At 40.7% G+C, this 24643-nt stretch overlaps 1 protein-coding gene across 9 annotated transcripts in view; it reads left to right on the top strand.

Annotated features, from left to right (window-relative positions):
- The first annotated feature begins 990 nt into the window (after nucleotides 1-990).
- The window catches only part of tjp1a (tight junction protein 1a), a 67614-nt gene continuing 43961 nt past the window's right edge, over nucleotides 991-24643 (top strand). For 8 of the 9 annotated variants that reach the window (XM_073464976.1, XM_073464975.1, XM_073464971.1 and 5 more), the window contains exon 1: nucleotides 16051-16466. In XM_073464976.1, coding sequence (XP_073321077.1) covers nucleotides 16443-16466 — 24 coding nt within the window. In that variant the 5' untranslated portion in view covers nucleotides 16051-16442. Of the gene's footprint in view, nucleotides 1052-16050; nucleotides 16467-24643 lie in introns of those variants that run through there. The other variant, XM_073464972.1, reaches the window with a different exon arrangement.

The following is a 24643-nucleotide window of genomic DNA, read 5'->3' as shown; positions in this document are numbered from 1 at the left end:
CAAGCAGCTAGAATCGCGGTAACAGTACCGATCATCGTTAGAAAGGTCGTAAAGACATTCCCGAACACTGTTTTGATAAATCGCCAAATAAAACACAGTTTTCTTTCTTGTCTTGCTGTTTCTTCGACATTTCATTTCTAAGCAGTACATTGATCTGATTCTGTCTGATCTGCATGTAACCCTAACCCATCATTTCCTGTAATCCAGCCCTCTGATTTACTTACATAGTTAATCCAACTACGCAGCTACATATGGATATGCTTGCTCCAGATTTGCGCATTGTATGGCAGATGTTCTCCCTGCTTTTGTGTGTGTAGGGGACTGTGTTTGTGTGTGGGCCTGTGTGAATGCTTATGTGCTGGTCCATCCTGCTGTGGGCATCCAGGTGCTTGAAGCACCAGGAGCCATAACAGACCTGAGTTTATTAATGTTGTTCATTTCCTCTCGTCTGTTCGCCTCCAGCCGCCTGGCTGCTCGGCTCTCCAGTCCAACATTCCACACACTCCACTGGAATTAAGGGAGAGGCCTGCGGCAAGGCAGGGAAGGAGCTCAGGAATGTCTCTGTTATCACAGGGAGAGAGGATGGAGGGAGGAAGGGAACAGGAGGTCAGGCCAGAGGGCCCCAGCATTGGTAGGTTGACTTTAGTCTGGACTGCGGGAGTTGTAGGGGTGTCCATCACCACATCTTTGATCACTACGCACAGCTCTGCCCCGAGGCTCATATTACCACAGAGGTGCATGCCTCTGGCCCAATCAGAACTCATAGGAATCTAAATTTAGAGCTGGCGCTTTTTAAATCAATATCTCCACTCCTATCAGTGGCAGTGTCATGTAGATTATCTCACGGCCCTCACAGATGTCACACCAGGTTGTCTCTGCTCTCAGTCCACAGTGTGCACTGCTGAGGATCACCCCGTATTCAGTCACACAGGCAAGCGCACTGACTTGCATACCGCTAGTGCATGCGGAGGGACACAAACGCGGGCGCAAGCATCCCTCCGGGTAAGCTGGAGTCAGACCGTGTGCAGGCATATGCACGCATGCATGTGTGGTGAGTGAGAGACAGATTTAAAATGTATGATGAGAACAGAGGTTATTTAAATGCCAGTTTCTGAAAGGTTGTAGTTAAGCAGAACGGTTTTATTTTGTCAGCTTGATATATTATTTGTCAGTGTTTGATGTTATTATGTTGAATTCGTGCTGGTCGTGTCTAAATGTTGAGACGGATGAAAGGAGATGTTTTTTGAAGGTAGACGTTTATTGCGACACCAAAGCATATTTCTTTTCTGTTCATCTTTCTTTGCTTTGTGCAAGTATTATAAAAGGGTAGCTGGCGCTGTTCTGCATCTCTGATCGAATTCAGTGTGTGGATGTTATGTTTGTATTTGGTGCTGACAGACATAATATCTACAGTATGTTGTGGGTCTTGATGATGGCAGTAAATTAGGTATGGAGGAAAAGGATGAAAGAAGTGTAGAGCTAATGAATCTAATGAAAGTGAAGACGAAACATTCCAGGCTGGTGAAATAAAACCAAAATGCTTCCTAAGTGGCTGATAATAAAAAGGCAAGACAAAGAAAACAGTCTTAAATTTACAGTCTAATAAATTTAGGGGGTATAATACAGCTTGTAAGGGAATTTATGGGTGTAATTTTAAAATGTCTTTTGACCACTGGCAGTGAGGAGGCTTCAGCGCTGCAATGACTCACTGGTTGGTTAGCAAGGGTGACTCACAGCAAAAAGATCCTGAGTTCAACTACCTTTTTCTGTTTTCTGTGTGCTGTACTTCCATGTTTGACTGGGTTTCATGCAGATATACTCGATTCCTTCTACTCCAAAAACATGTATGTTTATCCCGACTTTTCTCTTAAATGTGGCCGTTCCTTCCTCCTAAAGAGGGTTGATCAGGTACAGAAGGCAAAGTTATCCACAGGAATCAAAAAGTATAATTTAACCAACACTACTGGCAGAATAAATGTTGGTAATGTATTGTTCTGTAAACCGCGGATATGGTAAAACTTTACGTTTCTTTGGGTTCAATTTTCAATTTCGTGGTGTTTCAACGCTGTACGTCAGCTCATATACATGTAATGTGAACATGTTTTGACACATATTGAAGAAATGTCAGTATGGTATGAATGACGTGCACAAATTTGATCGTTTCCTTAACATTGTTTTTCTGGAAACTTGGCCAAATTTAACTGACGATAATGCAAATTTTAAAAAAAATTGACCAAATCAGTGTCAGACTTTTACCACTGGAATATTAATGTAGTTTTTTTCTTTCAAATGCAGGACAAAAACATCACTTTGCATCAGAATTTTGCATAATGTCCAGTTTTTCTCACAGGCAGTTCAGTCCTGTATAGCCTCTATATAATGCCTACAGTTCAGGGTTTCAATGTGAATTTCCAATGAAGGGATTTCAGTGTGAAATCCATTTAATCTTGTCTGTGCATAATGTCGTGTAGCCTATATATAAATACAAAGGGGATTATTTTCATCCCTCTGCTATTCCTGTTGTAGATTTGCGCTGAAGCTCACCATGTAAAAGTATTTTGAAGACACCTGAATATTATCTGCAGCAATCACTTTCTTCAAAGTGGATTACTGAGCATTGTGCCAAATGTGACGGAACTTTGTGACAAAACAATACAGTCATATAAAACTATTGCATCAGCTACTGTACCAGAGACTTTTCTTAAATAAACATTATATATATATCTCAATATCTCTGCGTCAGGGTTAACTGCTGTGATTCAGATACATTCTGGTATAAAATGCTGTTGTCCTGCAGAGTCCTAGTGTGTCATACAGTCTGACCTTCCCGCGGGACTGCTGCTCTTGCACATTACACACTGACTAACAGCATGACAACAGAACTAATCACAGCCTTGTAGCTGTGGTCTGCATAATGTTCCCTCTGTTACACTGTAATTACAGATATGCACGTTCCATTAGTTGCAAACAAAGAATGGACATCAACGAGTCCATATGCTGATTAAGGTCTCTTATATTTTATGACTGTTTTTTTTTTTGTTGTTATTTTAGATAAACAAAAGTGACAGCAGTCTTACAACAACAATTAAAAGGTCAAAGTGTATGATGGCGGACGTTGTGGGTGTGTTCACAGGAAGTCTTAAGAGTGCTGAGGGGTGTCCAAACCCACAATTTATCCAGTCCACACAGGCCCTCAAGTGGGCTTTCTGCAGATTCGCTTGGGGTGAAGGATTCACTGATGTCATTACCCACAATTCATTGCAATATGGATGTGCCATTGTAGAAATTATTATGGATGTGTAAATCAAATACTTTAATAAAATGTTACTTGAATCATTTAGGCCTATTCACAAGCCTTGCAGTCTCATGGCGGTGATGACAGTGAACACGTACATTCAGTACAATGTGTATTTCTTGCAGATGAAAGAACAATAACTAAAATCTTTTTAATTTGTTTGAAAAAATATGTCTAACTCATAGATGCAGATTATCCAGGTCAAAGGAAATAAGATACATTGAATTTAAGGCATTTTCCCTCCATAGCAACCTCTTTCTAGCTTCTGTCTATGGTTGTTAACACTGCTGTGATGCCTGTAATTATATCTGAATGAGCCAGGCTCCTTCAGCTTGTGCGGTTTCCTTCGGCTTACCAGTGTATAAAACCTGTAATATACACTGCCATGACTACTTGTTATAAACATTAGCAGAGCAGTAGTGCAGTGTTAGTTAAGTGTGTTTTCACTCTGTCTCCCTGGTGTTGTTGTCCCAGCAGAGTTGCTTCCGTATGCTGTTTACTGTACAGGTCACGTGGTTCGGCCAGTCGCACTAGCTCCACCGAGGGGGCCCCAGGTGTTACAGGAGCTGTAGGCAAACAGAGACAGATAACATTGACAAACCGAGCTGTGCCTGTCGGTGGTGCAGCAAAGGCAAATACAACATACCCAACGTATGAGTAAATATGCAAGGGCGAAAGACAGTCAGGTGACTTTTAACTAACATTACAGCTGAATGTGAAACCAGGATGTCCAGCTAAGTTTGTGGTGCCACCTTTATATGGTTACAACAGTAAAACAGAGAGTCTTTTAACAAATATAAACCTTCACAGTTCACAGATATATTTAAGATATACAACCTCTAGTTTTTCTGCTTAAAGGTAGATTGTATGTTAGTCTAGTGGAGAAAATAACTTTCCATCACATCTTTTCAGAGGTGTTGATCGAAGTACGTATAATAGGATCCACATATTTCAAATTTTAAAATTGACTGATCCATCCGAACTGTTGTGTACTATAGATAAGCAAAGAGTGGGGAAAACATGAGTAGAGTAACTCAATACCGCTGCTTGGCACAATCTTGTTGTTGATTCAGTTTCTGTGCTATCTACAGTAAATAGCTAATTTAACCAACAACAAGGGAGATAAATACATCAGATGAAGTGCTTTCGATAGAGATATTAGAGCTACAGTAGACCAATGAACCTGCTGGGCAGATGAATTGAATGATAATAGCTTATTGCAGCTATATTGGTATCAGTATGAAATCGTAGTAGAGAAATGCCAATGATATACAGTATATTTAGGGTAGTTTAGAAACGATCTCACCTATTTTCACCACGAGAGAGGAGTAAAAAGTTTATTTCTAAACTGTCAAATGTTCATCTCAGTCTCAATTAACTAATAATTTAATGGATTCCTATCAAATTGTTTTCTTATGTAATATATTTATGCTTAAAGAAAAAAAAGGCTAAAATATTAAACTTCAATCTTTTAAAAATGTCGGATACAGACTCGGTATCGGCCTAAGTAGGCCTGGGCTGACTTGTCGCTAACTCTGTGGCTAACCACACTCACTTTAATGAGTAGGTTGCAAGCAACACGCAGTTTGGCTTAGGTTTTGAGGAGCTGTAGAATTTATTCACCAAGAAACTGTTCAGTGTTTGTACAGTTTACAGCCTCAACAACAACTGTAAAAATACTGCAATGCTACATTCACAGCTAAAACTGTTTAGAGTCGATATGTATCGAAAAATCGATAGTTTCGATAGTGTCCTTCCTTTTTATTACATTTTGTGGCTGTTTACAGCAAGCAAAATCTCCGTTGTGTCTAAGCCATACCATAACCTCGGATTTCCTGTCTCTGCAACATTTCCTCATTCACCCCTGTGTCCCTACCAACTTTAAATCAAACCCACGCCCTTCTCTCTGCGTCTCTCTGTCCAGCATGCAGGAAAGGTCCGGATGTGCACATTTAGTCTCTCGTCACGTATGAGCTCACAGGAACTGTCTATATGCTGCAGAATAGGGCACTGTAAATCCCTGCCCACCGCTCAGGCCTGACCCAGCTCAGGCCCCACAGTGCCCACCCCGAGAGCACTGGCTTAGACTGGCTTTTTAGGTCTGCTCCCTTTCTGCTGAGTTCATCAGGCTGGTCCTTTGAGCAGGGAGCCAGCCCTCTGCCTTGTGGCCCTTTCTTTCTTTTCAGGCGACAAATGTGCTAAAACAGCACTCCGTAATCACTTGGCATTAGGGGCCGTTGTGTTGGGCATTAGTGGTTCGAATTGACCAGTGGGACGTTATAAAAATGAGTCTGACAAGAGAACACCAAAGCTGATGAGTCTGGATCCTGGCACTGGACGGCTAGAGGATTAGTCAGCTAACACACTGGCTGGGGCTTCTGCGGGGTCGGGTCCCATCGCATCTCATCACCACCAGGCTTGAAGCGGCCCCTGTGGCTGCCGTGTCTCCATCCGCCTCTTTGGCTGGCTCTGGTTCCCATCCTCCACCGCTTCTGCTTCCTTCGTTCTACCAAAAACAGGACATCATCTCCTCTTGTTTTCACGGGAGGAGCATATGATAGTCGTAAACTCAGGACAGTGTGGGTTAAGTTGCGGTGGAGGGGCCTGATTCAGTGGAGCTGTTTCTCAAATGTTCCTTTATTTGTAACACGGAGGACAAGAGTTCATGTGTGAATAGTCTTGATTCATTGCAAAAAACTCCCTTGAATATACAGAGGATTGTTTTCACTGGTCGACCACTCATCTGGTTTCATATTTTCTGCCAATACGTACAACAGTCACCAGAAATCAATTTCCGTCATTATAGCTGAACCATTAAATCATATTTGCTGCACAGCAACTAACCACTGCTTTGCTTTTGAAGTTTACTCGATTCGATTTTACAGAATTTCAGCTGCTTTTGTCTGACAAACAGATTGCCTGTTTCCCTGGAAGCTCCTACTGTTTCCACTCCTTTGCCCAAGCGAGAGCAGCTTCATACTGTTGGAATTTAGCAGTAACAGGCAGTACCATGGGAAGAGTCACTGACGGGGGGCGTGGGGGAGTGTGTGGGGTGAGATGCATGTCCTTTATTCAGGCCAACGCCAAGTTCACTGGCTTGAAACATTCCCTCATTTGTCACAACTTTTTGATATAATATACTGTAGTTTAGCTTCATCTCTCTTTGCCTCACTCATCTTCTTTCCTCCTCCTTTCCTGCTTCTCTTTTCTGTCTTCTTATCTACTCTTACATTTTAAATTGCTCCAGTCTCCCCCTTTCTTCTCCCAAACTGGCATTTCTTTTCTCCTCTCTTTTCCTTTCTTTCTCCTGTAATCCTTTTACTCCTCATCGCTCTTACTCTCCTATGCTCGCCTCAATTTGCGTCTGCTCTGCTCTCGTTTTTTCCACTTCTCCTCTCCACTTCCTGTTTTTTTCATCCACCCTAATCTGTTCTTTCCTTTCCTTTCTCTTTTCATCTTCTTCCTCATCATTTTCTCAGCGTCGTTCTGTGGACAATGTAGAATCCTCAACTGTAGACATACAGACTGTTAAATGCTGTACAGACATTTTATCTTTGTTATCGAGATCTGAGATGATGTTATGTTAGAAACATGCACTCTAACATTGGATCATATCTGTGAGAAGTAGAACAACCTGTACTTCAAAGAGAAAAAATTCATCACTCTCAGAAAAATGATAGAGTCTGCTAGGACTGATTAGGAATCACAGTACCAGAACAAAATGCAATTGCTTTGCAATGGAGACAGTTTGAAATACTGTTTGTCATTATTATCAAGAAAGTGGTTTGACGTGTACGTGAGGTAACTTATTAACATAACTTGACTTGATTTCATGTTTACAGTATCCCAGCGCAACATGTTTTGTTGGTGCGTTTAACTGATTTATCCTCTTTTTCATGGAAGACAATTAAAGATATTCTTTCTCGCTGTCCCATAATTAAAATTGACCACATTAACTTTAAAGTTACCGTAGTCTGAATGAGAAGAAGCCAACACCTTAATTGATAGGTGAACCCGATGTCTGAAAAGAACCCAATTTCCAGAATATAAGTTGGCTACTTACATTTCTGCAAACCACGACTATGTTGAAACAACATTTCTTCTTCTGTTAAAACTTTCTTTTGGTTCAGTTATCTATTTTATGTTGTGATAATGCTGATCTGGTTAGGTTCAGGCACAGAAAACACTTCATGTTGCTGCAAACACAGCTGGAGATGTCCTGAGGTCTCGTCAAAAACACCAGGTTGTGTCGTCACAAGCTAGACTGGAAATGTCCGGACTTCTTGTCAAAATACAACCACCTTTTGTCACCACAAACCCCCCCGAAAAATATTCAGTGGTTTCTAGCTTACTAATGTTGAAACACATTTAACTCATTTAACATGTAATGTGAACGTGATGTATTGTAGAAATGTCAGTATGGTAAGTACGACACATACAAATGCAGAAGGTATCAGTGGTTTGCAGAAACGTCAACTGTGAAGGGTCTTATCATCGCATGTGTAGTTGCATCAACACGACTGCTATACCATGCAGACATGGATAGCACACAACAGGGTTGTTGTTACTGCAGTGTGTACACTGGAAACAGTAGTGATCACGTGGCGTAACTTTATAGGATTCCTTTTCTTTGGTCACCTCATAAAAATTAATGCAACTCATGTTAAACAGTTAGTGTCACTGAGTAAAGACATGTGAATCCATTCACACAATCAGTACACAAATGTTTATCTCTGGCACTTGCATAAGTACAGCATGAAAGGGTTGTCACTAAGAATCCTGATACACTTACACACTCCTCATGTAGCAGTTGTTCAGTGAATGGTGAATGAACGTGTTTGTCACAGTGACGCTGTCCTCCTGAGACATGCAGTTGCTCCCTCTCCCATGAAATATGTACACTTCTAATACATGAATATGTAAATTTCTCTCCAGGTGAAAAAGATTAAACCCTCAACATCTACTTTTCTTTATGGACAGTGAACAAGACCCAATTTGAAAATGTGAGATCAACTGACACCTGCCTGAAACTGAAAGTGTGTTTTTAGTTTAAGGTTGATAAATGGAGATCAGGGCTGCGCTGCAGGGCAGCTGCAAAATAAATCTTCACCCGACAGAAGTTAATTGTGTTCACTGAGCATGGCAGCCTGAAATCTACAGTTGCCGTCTGTATTAGACTTGTAAATCTTTACTCTTCCTTGAAAATCAATTACATGCCGCTTACAGTATGTGTCAAATAGCATTTTAGTGCCTGCTACTTGCTGTCGACACTGTAACTTGAGCTGCAGCTGTTGGACTTAGCGAGACATAATTCTGACTCTCAATTTAAGTGGGGCAGCTTTGGAGCGCTTGTGTCTATTGCCAATTCATTAAGCTGTAGATTCACACCATGCTTGGGCATTCACAGATGTTAGCCTAGACACAGACATATTAGCACTTGCACATGCTCAAATTGATGCTCTTTCGAGAACAAGTGAGCCTGTAATCTCTAGCTTGGTTTTATCAGGCCTCTTCAGCAAACAATACATCGAGTAAGTACTAGTACAGTGAAATAAATGTTATTGTTTCTGCTATCCTTCATACATACTGCATACAACATGATACAGACAAGGGAACCAGGAGATTTTAAGGCCATGAAACGTCCATTCATCCGCATGTCGATCCATTTTTTCCCGTTTATCCGGGGTCGGGTTGCGGTGGCAGCAGGCTAAGCATTGTATTCCAGCTGCCCCTCTCCCGCAGCAACATTTTCCAGCTTCTCCTGGGGGACCCCCAGCCAGTCCCAGGCCAGGGGAGATATGTAATCCTTTCAGAGAGTTCTACCCCGGTGTCTCCTCACAGTTGGACGTGCTAGGAAAACCTCCAAATGAAGGAGCCCAACCCAGAGTCAGCAATCCACTATTTTCAAGCAGAGAACAATGACCTCAGGCTTGGAGGTGCTACACTCCAGACAGCCTTGGACTGGAAAGTATTTGCAACCGACTATTGATAATTAAAGTAAGTTAATTTGTTGTGCTAATTTCATTTTCTTTCTCTTAAAATTGATGGCTCTGGACAATGTATGAAACAAGATAATCTAATTGTTCATCTGATGTGGACGTTAACGCCCTTAAAGACAAGAGTCAGGACTTTCATTGCTATTGTTTCATTTCAAATCCTAAGTGCTGGATTCGAACTGAAACAATAAACATCTCCCCGTCCTAAGACAACCTGACTGCACTAACTATGGAATACAGACAGAAGTTGTGATTGCTCTAAGGTTTCATCGATGTACAGTACATAGGTTGTGTTTCTGCAATGTTATTATAGCCTCAGGTGGACATTTACTGTAAGTGCTGCCAGACAGTTTAAGTGTTGCTTTTATCACAACCTCTCTTACTCTGTCTGAGGTGACACATTAACCTGTGAGAAGAAGCAGTGCAGTATAATTGCGGTATTTTCTATGTGGCTGGCAGATATGTGTCTGATAATGCGTCTCTGCAGCCGGTGTGAGTGTTTTGTTGTTTTGTCTTTCTGAGGTGCACCAGATGAGGCTTCAGGCTGAATTTTCTGCGCGAGGTGCTGCACGTCCTCTGTGTCTCCTACGCTGAGAGAATAGCTGACATGCACATGCATTCAAAAATGTATCTACAGTACATACATGGGCTACATGGATACTGCAAGACCTGCGATTGGTCTGCTTGAGTGGCTTTTGCCAGCAGGTTGAAGAAATGCTCATATTGTTTTGATTATGCTAGCAGATTATGTATTTAATGAAAGTACAGCATTGACAGAAAACATGATTGATGGAGCAGGTGCACAAAAATATTTTAAACCTTTCTTTAAAAACGCTGATGCTTGTTGAACTGGCGCACACATCATCATTCTTCATCATTCAGACTTCTTCTGCCAGTCTGTACAGCCTGTTTCCCAGACAGAGAGCACAACGCAGCTGTGGTGGTTTTAGGACATGCTTGTTATCAGTAGCAAATGTCTGCGCCATTTGCAGACACAAGCACAAATACCATGCATGTATGTGAGGTGAGACCTTCAGTAATATTTGCATCATATGCTGCTTTGCTCCACTGTTGGTTCACATGCATCCAGCATCAGGTGCTGACCTTACTCTTATTTTGTCTTTTTCTAACTATCTATCTGTTTCTAACACCTGTCACTTAAGTGCACCTTCATGTGATGATGATAAAAAGATGATAAAAATCACATATAAGTGCAGCCTGGCTGGAAGTTATTTAACACATCTCTGCGACAAGAACAGTTATTTTTTTTACTCTTCTCCTTAAAATGCCTTCAGTTTATTTTTTATGGAAACATTTTTATGTAATGATCTATGTATTATTTTCCTTCCGTTTTTCGAAATGATGTTGGATTTTTGTTACCCGTCATACAAAGAGGACCATTATCATAGGAAATTGTTTATGATGATTTGATATGAAACGGCACTGAACAGTCTGTTCTTTCTCTCCGTGTTGTGAGTTAGAGGACACACTGGAACAGCATGGACACATTGTAATAATACATTTATCTTTATAAGAGTATAAGACCGGGCAGTAACAAAACACAGCTTGAAGTGGCATTAGCATTGTGTGCTATTCTGTTGCAACAATGAAGGGAAAAGGTTGACTTGCATTTCATGAAGTATTTACGGGCAAGACACACACACACACACACACACACACACACACACACACTCACATACACACAGAGTAGATTGAGCTGAGCGCTTTGTGATTGTGCCTTGGGATTTGCAATATTTTTAATTTACAGTCTCATTCTGCAGCAAACAATGGGGTCGTCACGTGGATGGAAAACATGACGTAATGGTTAGTTTTTCCTCACCAGATTTATACAGTATATTAATTGTTGATGGGCGTGGGTCCCACACAAAATAGAGAAACATGCAGTATTCAGATTTGCTCTAGGGTGGAAAATCTTTTTTTTTCTTTGCTGAGAGCCACAGAAGTAGGAAAGTGGTAAGTAGACCTGCAGCGATGCTGTGCAGTGTGGTCCATTCCTTGTTAAACTACTTGAGATACCACTGAAAAGTGGAGTTCAAACCAGGTTGACTGCAGACTCTCTTCTCTTGCTGTAAAAAAGGCTCAGCCATCGTTGTCTGTTGAGAAGAGAAAGAGCAAGAGCGAGGCAGAGAAAGAGGAAGATGAGAGATTTTTTTTTGGTTGGTTGATCATAGGCTGCCTCTTGGAGTAAATATCTTCAGAAGATCAAAAGTAGCCTGCTTCACTCACAGTGACTGAAGACCCACCGTGGCAAATTTAGAACTCCAAAAGCTTTTTTCTTCATCACGAGAACCAAGTGGAACTAAGTGTGTCTCCAAATAACAGCACTTCAAACTATTCTTACACAAGCTGAACTTTTCTTCTGTGTGAATGAATTTGGGGAAAACAAAACTGACTGTCATCAAATGCAATCATAAGAAACTACTTATAACTCTGTGAAAATCTCTATATTTCAGAGCAACTTTTTGCCAAGTGTCATTCTTAGAGTGCTCCCCTGAACTATATGTCCTTTGATTTACTTGGAATTAACTGCAGCTGCTTTGTGATGGCAAAACATCTTGTACCATTTATCTCTTTAGGCCATGAAGGCACGTCAAAGAGTTCTGTGAAACATGATGAAAAAAAGGAGGAAGACTCAGAATAGTTGATTTGTTAATAGCATATCTCGTTAGCCATGCTAGTGTTGGTCTGTCGGTCAGACAGTAAATTGGTCGGTCCACCGTTTTGGTTCAGACTGAAATATCTCCACGTCTGTCAGATGGGTCGTCCTGAAATCTTGTACAGACAGTCATGGTCCCCAGAGGATCAACCTCCTGACTTTGGTAATCACTGATTTTACCTCATTTTAAAATGATGAACAAGGTAAACATTATGCCTGCTTAGCATCTGCATCTTAGCATCGTAACTGTGAGTATGTTGGCATTTAGCTCCAATGCTAACAGAAAAGAACACTGATGAATCACCACCTGAAACAGCTACCAAGTTAAGCAGGAGGTCAGGTTAAGAGGCGGGAGACCTTCCTGATGAAAAGCAGCAGACAGAGTTATTTGTTCAGTTGATATTTAAGCTGAAGATGTAACTTAAAAGCTTTGGACTGTTTTTATGGTACTGTCTGGATGTTATTCCACCCTCTCCCTTTAATATTTGTCAATGCATATAGTGTTCTTTTGTTTTCAGTCTATGGTTTTATGTTATGGGTGTTGCTTTCCTTTCCAGTGCACCAAGATAGGTGCACTGTTACTTCCCCGATTTTATGGATGAATAAATCTAACCTTGAACCTTTAACCATGTCCGGGGCTTTTCACACGTAAAAGTCCGTGGTTCCTGAAATCAGATTTGTCTTTACTGTTTAAGCTCCGAAACAAGCCTGAACAATATTGACCTGGAAGGTAGCGGGTGAGTTTGAGAGATGCCTGCTAATCCTGTCATATGATACTAATCTGGGCACAAACAGTTGGCCTCTTAAGTAGAGATGTGACATTAGTATACTGATCATTAACGGGTTGAACCACAATTCTTTCCCTTTGTGGCTTTTACTGAGAAGATTAATATTCTGTGAGTGAAAGTTTCTCAAAATGATATCCAGGTGAGGATTATATTTAAAGTATAAAGCATGTGATATTCTATATATTTCTTAACGTTAACAAGTCCTACGAAATGACCAAAACCACAACAAATGTACTGTACTAACAAGTATTGTCTGATTAGCCAAAGCCTGATATAGCTTCTTCCTCTGAGCCATAGTTGTACAAAGACATGTTCCTTCATTACTATGAAAAATGGCTTGAAGATTTGTTTATTTTGAGTCAATTTCACAGACTTTGCTCTGCTGCTACAAAAAAAAAATACTTTGATAAAACCTCCAGTATTAAGGAAATTGCCTGAACTGTACAGTTTGCCTACCATTTTTTACAGATGTAGGTCTTCAGTAAGAAAGAAATGGGTAGGGAATTTGGTTCGGTCATTGTTGGTTTTGGTCTTTATTTTTCGACAATAAGGGAAAAAATGAGATATATTAGCTTTACCTTTTCAACCGGATATTTTAAAAAATCTACACAAATCAGTTTGTAATGTTTGCATGCAAAAAAATACCTCCAGATAAATGCCCTCTAAGTTTTGTTCACCCCCCGCCTATTGGCCAGGATGTTGTCAGTTAAAGTTTCTGCAAACTACTGATAAATTCACATTTGTACATCCATGTCTGGAGGTGTTAGGGAATGGTGGTGGAGTTACAGGCAACAAAGGCTGACAAGCCAGTGACCACAGTTCAAGATTGTGGTGACAGAAGACAGATCATTTTGACGGGAAGTCAGGACAAGCTGTGTTTCTGGCAACCAAAACAGACATTTTAAGCCAAATCATGACATTTTTGTAACCCTAGGAAGTATTTCTTGTTCATGAAACCTAACCAGATCATAAGCACAGTGTTGTCAACACTCATTAAAATGAAAATTGAACCAAGAAACAAAAATTTGCACCATAAAGAAATATAATTCTGTCATTAACAGAAACGTACACTGCCAACATTTATTCTGGCAATAAGACTGAGTTTCCTTGGTTTACCATAATGTGACAAGGATTGATAGAGAACTTCAGTCGGTCTTGTGTCTCCAGAAGGTTTTTATTAGTATGTAGAAACAAAGAGCCTTTGCTGGACCTGCGGGGCAGCCCTGAGTCAACAGGGCACTGGAGGGATTACACAGCTTCTCACTGACACCTAACTCATCACAGATGAAAATAGGGAAGCAACATCTGCACAAGAACTTACACCAGAGCCAAATGTTTAACATCAAACCTCACATTCTTCTTATTTATCATCGTGTAATTGTGTTTTTGCTTACGTGAACGCCTCTATGCGCATCAACGGTCAGCGCTACGTTCTCAGGATGTGCACATTATGCTGTTTCACTCTACATTAGCCTTTTCGCTGCAGGAGAGGCTGGGTTGAGTGAACCTTGTGATACGCTCCAACCAAATCTGGGCCTGCATGTTCGCCTTTGTTTTCCATGTGCCTGCTCTTCCATGAGCGCACCTGAGCTTTGAAGCTGCCCGTTGCCCGGACTGTGAGCTGTGTCTCTGTGCTTGTGTATGTGAGTGTGTGTGTGGCAGAGAGATTAAAAAAAAGAGAGAGAGAGATGGGAGCAGGGATGCAAACAGAGAGGACAAAGATAGCTTTGATCACACTGAAGTGTCACTAATGTCTTGCTCCTATCTGTCAGAACATCTGAGGTACCATCACAGGTGTAGATGAGAGTGAGAGGCCAGCAGCAGAGGAAAGCTTCTCTTCATTGTCTGCTGAAAGGCGATTAGCTATATTTTCTAGCTCAAGTTTGGTGATTTTTATTGCAAGTTATTTTTTCTTAGCTTACACCTTAGTCATCATGTTAAACATCCTGTTGTCTGCACTGATCGATCCTGACAGGCGTTTGAGGAGCTTCAGAAGGAGCGAGCGACTTGCATCAATACTAGTATGTACCGTCCTTGGGGCATGTTTAACATCGATGTGTCTGTTTTGTGTATGCATTTTGGTGAACCCTTGTGGAAACTGTATGTCTCAGTCAATGTCTTCTTCGACGTACTTTAGAAGTGAGTATGGCTGCAGGTTTTTACAGTTATTCATCTGTCTCGATTCTCTTCTTGACATGACCTGGCCTTTCTGGAGGTCATCTTCTGCTTGCAACCCTCAAGACATGTCTGCTTCTCCTGACTAGCCTTGCAGGATTATGTCTGGTGGGAGTTAACCCCTGAGACCACCTACGCTGTGGCCGAGCCCTTCTCCCCACACAGAGGAAGTAATTATGAGAGGAGCTAGTTTGGGGGAATGTGATTGCCGAGTCTGTTTGGAAAAGATAGAGTGAGAAGATAGGGTGTTTCTCTGTGCTCATATGTGGTCGCTGAAGACTTCTATAATGTCACCGCTTCATCATGTCTTTCCCGTGGCCCACTTTAATATTGCATAAATTGTTTGCTTAACAGAACTAAGCTGTGAAACAATGCATGCTCAGATTGTTGCATCCTGTGGGTGGGGTCTGGTTTGGGAAGTCATAGGAACTAAACTGAATGGCTTTTGTGGTTTCCTGTGAGGTGAATTATCAGCCACAATTCGTCTGTACTGGGAAATGTTTTCAAATAAGGACTCTCTGCTTAGTTTACTTTCTCGTTTTGTGATCCCCAGAATAGAGTCTCGGTCATTGTCCTTGGTCATGACTAACTTTTTTTAATATTCTGCTCACATATTATGGTGTTTTGCTGTGAGAGCAGGCTTCGTGTAGCCTATTTTACATCATAGCTTTCTATTAACAGATTAACAGAATACAGGTTGTGTTTTTTCCCCCTCAGACTTGATGTTAAAAGCTTCCACAGTGCTTGTGTAACACCCTCACACAACATTCATCATCAGCTCACGGTGAAAGTGAGCATTCAGCATCAGCAGGGACAGCGGCTTCGCTTCTCCTTATTGTATCCCGGACTGTGTATTCCACGGGATAACAGGGGTGGGCACTTATTTAGCCGACGATGAAATGGACATAAAATCGGAATTAAATTAAATGACTGATAAAGTAATAACATGTAGTGATACGCAGCGCGACAGAATAACGTGATTTGGAAAGAAAATTTTGATTAAATGGACAATGCCCTCGTTCTTCCTAAATGTTGCACCCCTCCGTGCGTGCAGTGGTCCGCTCCGCACAGACACGACACGGCCGTTGCTCACAGCAGCGAGAGCAGGGAGAGGTTTACTCAGCCTGCCATTGCAGTGCACCGTCCGGGTGATGTCTACTCTTCCCAACTTTTCATCCAGAGGTTAGCGACGAAACGTCAAAGCAAGGTGGTCTTATTTTGCCTTTTTTTTCAACAAGAGTTTCTTCCATGACTCGATACCTGACCGGACTAACGTTAGCGTTTCGGGCGACGAAGATAAGATAATGAACTTTGGACTTTCCACACGGCTTTTCGTGACATGTTTCCCGTCGTCCTGGATAAAATAAAATAACAACGTAGCCCGGCGTGGCGGCAGCTGGGCGAAAAATTCAACTGGAAGGGGAAAATAGCGCACTCACCCAAGTGATTATCAAAACAAAGACACGTACAACTTTTAACCTGCCACTTTTGAAACGGAATAGGAGTGTAAAATGTCCTCCAAAGCTTCAAATAAGGTGGGTACCTGCCTAAGTGGAAAGTGTTTTATTCAAACATGCTGCTGGCTTATCTGCTGTGAATGATAAACCGAGAAGCTAACACAGGCTACATAGGAAAAGTGGTTGTACTATTGCTATATAACTTGGTAGACCATTAGTAGTAGTAGTATAGTATACTTAATGGTGGTGTATGTATGTGTGTGTGTATATAAAAGAGAGAGTGTGTGTTTGTTTTGCTTCGGAGTTATTCTGAAATGTACACCCAGTGACAGAGCCTACAGCCAGCCATGCTGTTTCTGCTGTGCTAGGTTCAAAATAATCTGATTTATACTGGCTATTACTGTTGTTAAGCTGTCACTGATAAGTCAACCAGCTGTGTTCGTACTAGGTCTCGGATCAGCTACCTGTTGATATCTAGAGTCCCAGTCTTAATAGTTTATTAAAACACAGTCAGGAAATGCTCATGGATCTAAAACCTAACTGAGGCAGAAGGATCCCCCTTTTACATGTCAAGCAGACCACACACTACTTTTGGTCAAGTCCAGTTTGAGAATAATTTTGCTTCAGTTTATGTTTTGTTCTTATTATTAATCAATACTAATACAATATTGTTTGTAAGGTGATGATAACAATCAAAGATTATGACCCACCTGTTACCCCTAGTGAGATCTTTATTAACAACCTTATTGTAATGACTTTAACACTAAATTAAACCTTCACTCAATTGTGAAGTCGCATTTGAGGTCCCTAAAACCCATTTTGGATAACCACTAGCCTGCAGCCTGTTCCAGCTGTGTGTGGCAGTGCTATCCATTCATCAGTGAAAAAAAACAAAAAAACAGTTGGATGAATATCTTTCAGTCCCTGCGTTTTTCTAGTTTCATTTAATATAGGCTCGTTTTGATTATAAGCCATCAATGAAACATTCCCTTAGACTTTGTTGAAAACTAGGTCAAGTCATGTGTTGAATCAGAAAAGTTTAAAGCATGTTCTGTAGTCAGTAAGTAACCTCATGCCCATGCACCATGTGATTGCAATGTCTCAAATTATACATGAATTTAGTAATAAAAAAGTTTTATTGAATGGCATTTAAGTGGGTCAATTCTCAGACTAGACTAAAATATTCTCAACCACTGTATTCAATAGTCTTTTTCAATTAGGGGAATGATTTTTTTTTTACACTGACAAGTGAGGAATGTGCTGTGTTTGTCCAATAGAGGAGGTGGTGATATTCAGGTTTGGTCAGTTGTTCCGGTTAGACGAAACCAGCTCCGTCATGTTAGCTGGTGACGTTATGCTGGCCTTGGTCACACCTCGACGTAGGACTTACTACTGTAGTATGCTAGCTGTTGTTTATGAGCCAAGTCTATCATGTGCATATTAGTAATTCCAGTGTCTCCTCTTTAATGATTCTCTTTTGTCTTGGATACCTATGTTGAATTGTTTGATAACAATATGTAGTAAGGGATTTTTAACATTGTTTGCTTTGAATTAAAAGTGAAACTGTAAGAGCTGGATGACAGTGTAGTGATGTATTACCTTGGGGCAACATCGTTTTCAGTAATGCTCCGCAGTAACATAAGCAATGATTATCACAATCTGAACAGACAGGCCAAAAAGGAAAGAGCTGAAGGATCTTGTTGTAGACTATCTTTGTCAAGGAGTGAGTTAGCATGGGTACTATCCCTCGTAATTGAGACTATGTCTCCAATTGCTGCTTCAAAACTGTGTTTGTGGAGAATGTTGAATAGCCAGAGGTGTTTGTTTGGATAAAAGTAGGTGACATAACTCTAAAAATGAGATCAGATCGAGCTGTCAGTTGGATGAAAAACCGGATTGTAGGAGTGGAACAAGTCTTATTGTGCATGACTGCTGATGGGCAGTAGAGGCAGCTTATGTACTGGTTGTGATTAGTGCTTGCTAATTTTATGATGAGGGAAACACTGAATTCTGAAGTCTTAGTCCTATTGTTCAGGCGATTACTTGATATTTCTTTCATATAACTTAAGTGACTGTTGATAAGAAGGCTATATGTCACTAATGAGCAACTTTTTATACACATATCTGTATACTATATCACATATTAAAGGCAAAAACCTGTGTTTCATAAGCCTATATTACTCAAGATGTATTTCCATTGGGAGTTTCTTTCATCAGTTTCTGTGAAAGCAGGATGTGTGTTCATATTCAATGCTAATTTAATGTATTCAGTGTTATCATATATAGTCTCCCAGTGAAATTACAATGTAGTAATAAATGTTTTTTCATGAATAAACAATTATTCTGAGATATATTGATATCAGAAAAAGGTCCTCTAAGTTGTTGTTGTTATTTTATCTTTGCATCTCGCCCAGCTGTAAAAGCCTAGTAGAGCTGTGTCTCCTTTAAAACACAAGACCCAGTAGTGGCTTGTATTCAAGGGTCACTGCACTGATTACCAACAGTGCAAAGACAGTAAACTCATTAAGTAACCAAAGCTGCTCCTAGTGAGACAGACTTGCCCTGACAACATTTTGTGGTAACAGATTTCATCATACATTGTCAGAAATAATCAGTGTAACAAGTATAACTTTCCTTACGCTGTGTAAGCTTTCTCTGCGGTTCATTGCTCAATATCCATGTATTAACTCCCACCTGATAAGTTGTGATAAACTGCCAACACCAGTATAACTCATATAGCTACAGTTAATGATAAACACGAATAAAATGGTGCAATGCTGTCTTTCAGGAATAGAGTAACATCTGTGGGTGTGTTGACTTCATGTCAGAGGTCAGTAATGCTATTATTGCGTAGAAGTGTGTACTTATGAAGTGTGTCATTAGGTTAGTATGATTTTTCAGTCAGTGTTAAGTAGTTAGTTGTGAGGACTTTGGATAAAACATTTTGGGTGAACAGAAATAAAACACTTTGTCAAACCTTATCTAAGTGAAGTTGAAGGTGCCTTTCAGTTTGTAATGGTAGACCTACAATACAAAATAACAGTTTATGTTAATTACTGTTTAGAGGAGGATGTGTTTCTGTGAAGACGGAAAGGGAAATATCTTTTTGTTTGGTGCCAAAGTTCCTGTTCCGGCACCAAGGACAGTGCTCTCAAAAAGCTGGGTGTAAACTAGCCTGGTTCAAATCCTGTGAATGGCAGGTAATATTTATAATGTTGTCAAACCATTAAAGAATGTTTTGGTATTATTGCAACAAATGAGTTTTCCCCCCAGTTAATGAAAACAACCAAGCCAGGCAGAGATAGTCAGAGTCAGACAGCTCAGGAAATCTTAAACTTAAGTAGTAGTTAAAAAGACACAAAGAAGACAGTGTTGCCATGTTGGTTGACCAACATTAGATAAGCAGTGGAGTAACAAAAAGTTCAATCATATTTAAAATTGATTTGGGCATCATTGAAAGACAGAATAATAGAATGGAATTTAACAGTAAATTTGATAGATTTTGTTATACACTGTTTTGTAAATTAATCAATCCTTTAACTGATATACAACTAGTGGAACACAACATTAATCCACTGCAGAGTTGACATAACTCTTCTTCACTACAGTAAATACTGGCCTCATTCTTTGTCTTTGGCCTTCAGCCAGTCCCGCTTACGTTTGTGAATGCAACACAAGAAGACGAAACGTAATTTAGAGCATCAGCAGTCCCTCCAGCCTTCAGACTTGTGTTTTGAGAAAGAACAGAATGAAATAAGTGGGAAACGCATTTGGATGAAGGAGGTTGTATTAATTAGACTTGCACAGCGGGCCAAGAACAGCCTCTGTTTTGCTTTGATGATTACACATCTCCATTTACATCAATGAAGGAGGGAAATGTAATTAGAGGACCAAGTGCTAGGAAGAGGAAAAGAGTCCTGGTGGTGTTTTTGTTCTGTGTCCTCGGCTCCCTGTCCTTTCTGGAGAATCAGGGCTGATGTGGAAAATGATAAACAGAGTGTGGAACAGCCAATGTCTGGCATCTGCGAGAAGCAGTTGCGCCATCCGTTTATAAAGCACTTATTCAATCTGCTGTCGATGCACTTCCCAAAGGGATTTAGATGCCTATTTTTGAATACAATAAATGTAACTTATAAACAAACAAGGGGTGCACAATTATGGATTTCTTTCAGCTGATACGACAACCAATAATTGCCTGCTTTTCATGGCTGATGCCGATAAGATAACCAGTAGTTTACATTTTTGTAAATTACAAAGAAGTGCATAACCTGTAGTTTATGTACACCTGAGGGTAAGAGGCTAAGATGCAGTGAGCAAAGATGGATGATTTAATATTCCACAGCTGTAAGATTTGTTGTATTCAAACTCATAGACTTTTGGACTCCTACTGTCCAACCTACTGTATCTGAATGTGTAGATGCTGCACTCGTTAAGTCAGTGGCTGTGTAGGCTGTGTATCATCAACTCTATCTAGCTCTATCTGCTATAATTTCACCAATACCAGTAAAAAGCCAGTAAAACAAACACCACCACCCCTCAGCTTTCTGGAAACACTTCGAAAATGAAGTAAGAAGGGCCTGATATAGTCAAAAAAGGACACAGACAGCTGACACATTCTTATGTTAGGCTACATATAGACAGTCTGCACAGAACCTCACAAACAGCATGGCACCATGGAGATGCAGAAAGAATAAATTGGTTTATAGTAGGACTATAAGGATATCAGATTTTCACTAGATGATTATCCTGACCAAAAGAATTCAAGATAATGATATTTTTGCGATATCTACCTGCACTACAGGTGGAGTAGTAGTTATCATCTCTTCTAACCTGATTTGCCCGGCAATAGTAGTCAAGAACTGTCGTAGTAGCTAGCTACTGTATCTTCTTCTTCTTTTTTCCGTTTTATTGTGGGTAGTAACCACCGTTAAGGCACATTACTGCCACCCACCATGATAAAGTGAGAACAGAAGGAATAGAAATGATTTAAGATCCACTAGATTATACACATGATGCCATCACATATTATCATATGTGTATTTTCAACACAATATCAATATTTATTTTTTTATTTTCACGATTATTCTTAATACTGGTACATCAGTATTGGCAGCAACACCCCTTGTCTTGAGAGAAATTATTTCTAAAGATCATTAGGCATGCACTGGGCAGCGTAAATGAGGATTAGAGAATATGAAAACTGGGTCCTCGATCATATCACAGGGAACCTGGGTCAGAAATGTCACAGGGAACATGCAGTACTGTAGACAGCTACTGCCCAGTATTATGAAGGAACAGCAAACAGCGTCCAGTTACAGCCTCAGTGTAAAAATAAAATGAGACGCAAAGCACACCAATACTGCATGCAGCACACAAACTCTGTCACTTACTCATGCTCACAGTAACAGGCGAGTCTTTGATTGTCAGCTCTTGATTCTGAGTCCTCCCCGCCCTTTAGGAGAGCAGGTGTAGACTGTCTCTGTGTATAAGATGAGAGGGCTGCCAGTTGCCCATATTGAAGACAGCAGCCGGGGGCCTGTTGGTTCAGCTGGGCTTCAGTTTTTTGGCTACTTTTTCCATGGCTGTGACCTATCTTTATCTGAACACAATATGTGTTCATGTAATTTATTTAGATCATGAGAGGGATAACTCAAACAGACTAATTCCAGATGCCCAGATTCGATATGTTTGACTGCTAAAGTAAGGAGCCCAATTTTCATTCTCACCCAGTTTTGAAAAAGAGAAGACAGTGGTTTATGATAATCAAGGTGAGCTCCTTTTTACTGAAGTTTCACCTCTTGATAAAAACATTGAGAGAAAGCAGCTGTTTGGGTTGTTTCAATGCCAGGGGACTCTGGAGTGCGGCAGTTATCAAGGACATCTGACCTGCTTATCCTTTCATCCCTGGAGGGAAATCCAGGGCAGATACACACAGCTGGAGGCAGGTGGATAGCAGAGAGAGAGAGAGAGAGAGAGAGAGAGAGAAAACCAAGGAAAACAGAAAATGCCTTGTGAGGGAGGAGGTGATGTGAGGAGGGGTTACTGGAGGGGTGAAATTGAGAAAGGAAGGAGTGGGAGGGAGAGATGCACCGGCTATAATCTGAGTCACATGGCAGATCTTAAAAAGACTGCCTCTCTCGCCTATAATCACGGCATTACGGCTCTTGGGCTTTTTCATGTTATAAAGCATATTATAAAGCACATTAATATTTATTTCTGTTTAATTCAGCTGCAACAGCAGAATGGAGTACTTATTGCCCTGTGTGGGTCAAAGATGAGAAGAAACCTTGTAAAACAATCTACACATTTTATTTAGCTTATGGGGATTTGGCAGCGCCATGCATAACGTATGTTAAGGGGGTCTTTATTCAAAGAAAGCTTAACTGAGACATCAACATGAACCCTTCCTACACTTTAGTTCAGTGGTATCTAGTTGTGATTTTCTGGAATAACATGGGTGTGGTTCTGAATTGTTAGTAATTTGCTCAACTCATTACCAAAATTGGTGTCTGAAGAAAATTACACAAATAAATGTCAAATAATCATCATCAATCTTACATACTCTGATCTTCAATGCCTAATTGGAATACTTGAGGTGAGGCTGGTGAGGCAGAAAGTCATGCTTTCAAATGAATTTATATTTGTCATTGGTCATATTTGAATTTGACTTAGCCGAATCAGCTTTCAAGTGGACTTAAATCTGTCAGTGAAAGTTGAGCTTGCCAGATGTGCTGTGACTGTGTGAGGCTAGAGCAGCATGGTGTCAAAACCAAAAACACCTGAAAATGGAGTGAGCAATAGTCTGCTCAGGAAATCCATAACACATTTTTCTGCTGTGGGCTCTGACAGAGTATATCATGGAGTTCCTACTGGGAGACCAGACTGGGATTCATTGTAAATTTAACCTACACTTATGTTTGAAACACATCGGCCACGGGAGTGAAATGATCCGCCACCTTTCACTCACTTGCGGATGTTTTTGATTGAGATGGACAGATGGAAATGTCACATAACCCTGAGTCTTGGCTAGTCGCTTGCTCCTTATCAAACAGCCATCCTGGCAAAAGCTAGGGCACTCCAAGCCAGCCCTGCATCCTTTCTGGCAGGGCAGGGCAGGTCTCTGCAGGGATTTATCATTCCCACTGCAGGCACAGGGGATTTGACACAGGGTGTTTTGTGTGTGTGAGACTGAGAGAGGGCAAGAGGGAGAGACGGTGAGAGAGAGAGGGAGAGAGAGTGCATGTGGCAGCCGTGGCTCAGCTGGTTAGGGAGGAGAGAAAGGGGCTGGAACAGATTCATCCCAAGGCTTGTTGCCCTACATGCCTTTATACACTCATTTGCTTATCTTTTGTAGTGTTGTATAGCACTTTATTTCTGTCTGGGAAACAGTCATCAGCCTGTGGGAGACACTGTCTGCTGCCTCAGATGATATAAAGCATAATCATTACTAGCAGTATATGTGTGTAAATTTCCCAGATCTCAGACATCAGACAAGGGAATTTGCTTCTCTTCGTGACCTTTTCTCTGTCTTAATCCGCTTTTAAATCATGCACCTTCATCTAGTTGACAATAGAAATGTTTTGCCTGCTAAATATATGTATGAAATCTGTCTCTCTCCACATTTGATAAAACAGCATGCACCATTTAATTGATTTTTCTGTCTATGGTCATCCTTTAACGGCATTCTCTTCGTCCTTTCTCTACATTTTTGTCCCAACTTCTCTCTTAAGGTGAAAAAAAAAGTAACTCATTACATCAACCTGTGTATGACAAGAGATGTGTTTTTATACAGTATGCCAAGAAATGTCATCATCTTAAAAAAACTAAAAACCTGCTGTTTTCTGCTTTGCACGTTGATTTGCCTAAGCCGGTACAGTTGAAACGTTGCCTGCAGTCAAATAAAGTTCAAGAACTATAATCCAGTGTGCAGATACTCTGCTTTTTCCTTTTTATAAATCTGCTTTACTGCACCTTGCCTAAATATAGGATTGGATGTGCTCTCAACTACTCTTCTGTGTCATGAAGCAGATGAATGTGATCACATGAGACAGAACTTACAGAGAGACATAACAGAGTCATATACACCGTTATTATAATACACTGTAGTGTTTTATTATAGACTAATGTTGTTCCCTTATGGAAAAAGGCTTTGCTCCTTCTGTTGCTGTTTTTCACACAGTCTTGAATCTTTCAAAGGTGATTCTCTAAATGCAGACAGCAGCTGGGGTGCCTTGAGGAGTGGCCAAAGGTGCCGC

This window comes from Pagrus major, chromosome 4, assembly GCF_040436345.1.
Source record: "Pagrus major chromosome 4, Pma_NU_1.0".
In the NCBI taxonomy this organism is placed as follows: Eukaryota; Metazoa; Chordata; class Actinopteri; order Spariformes; family Sparidae; genus Pagrus; species Pagrus major.
Note: the sequence above shows the minus strand (reverse complement) of the source record. Positions and strands in the feature narration are given on the sequence as shown.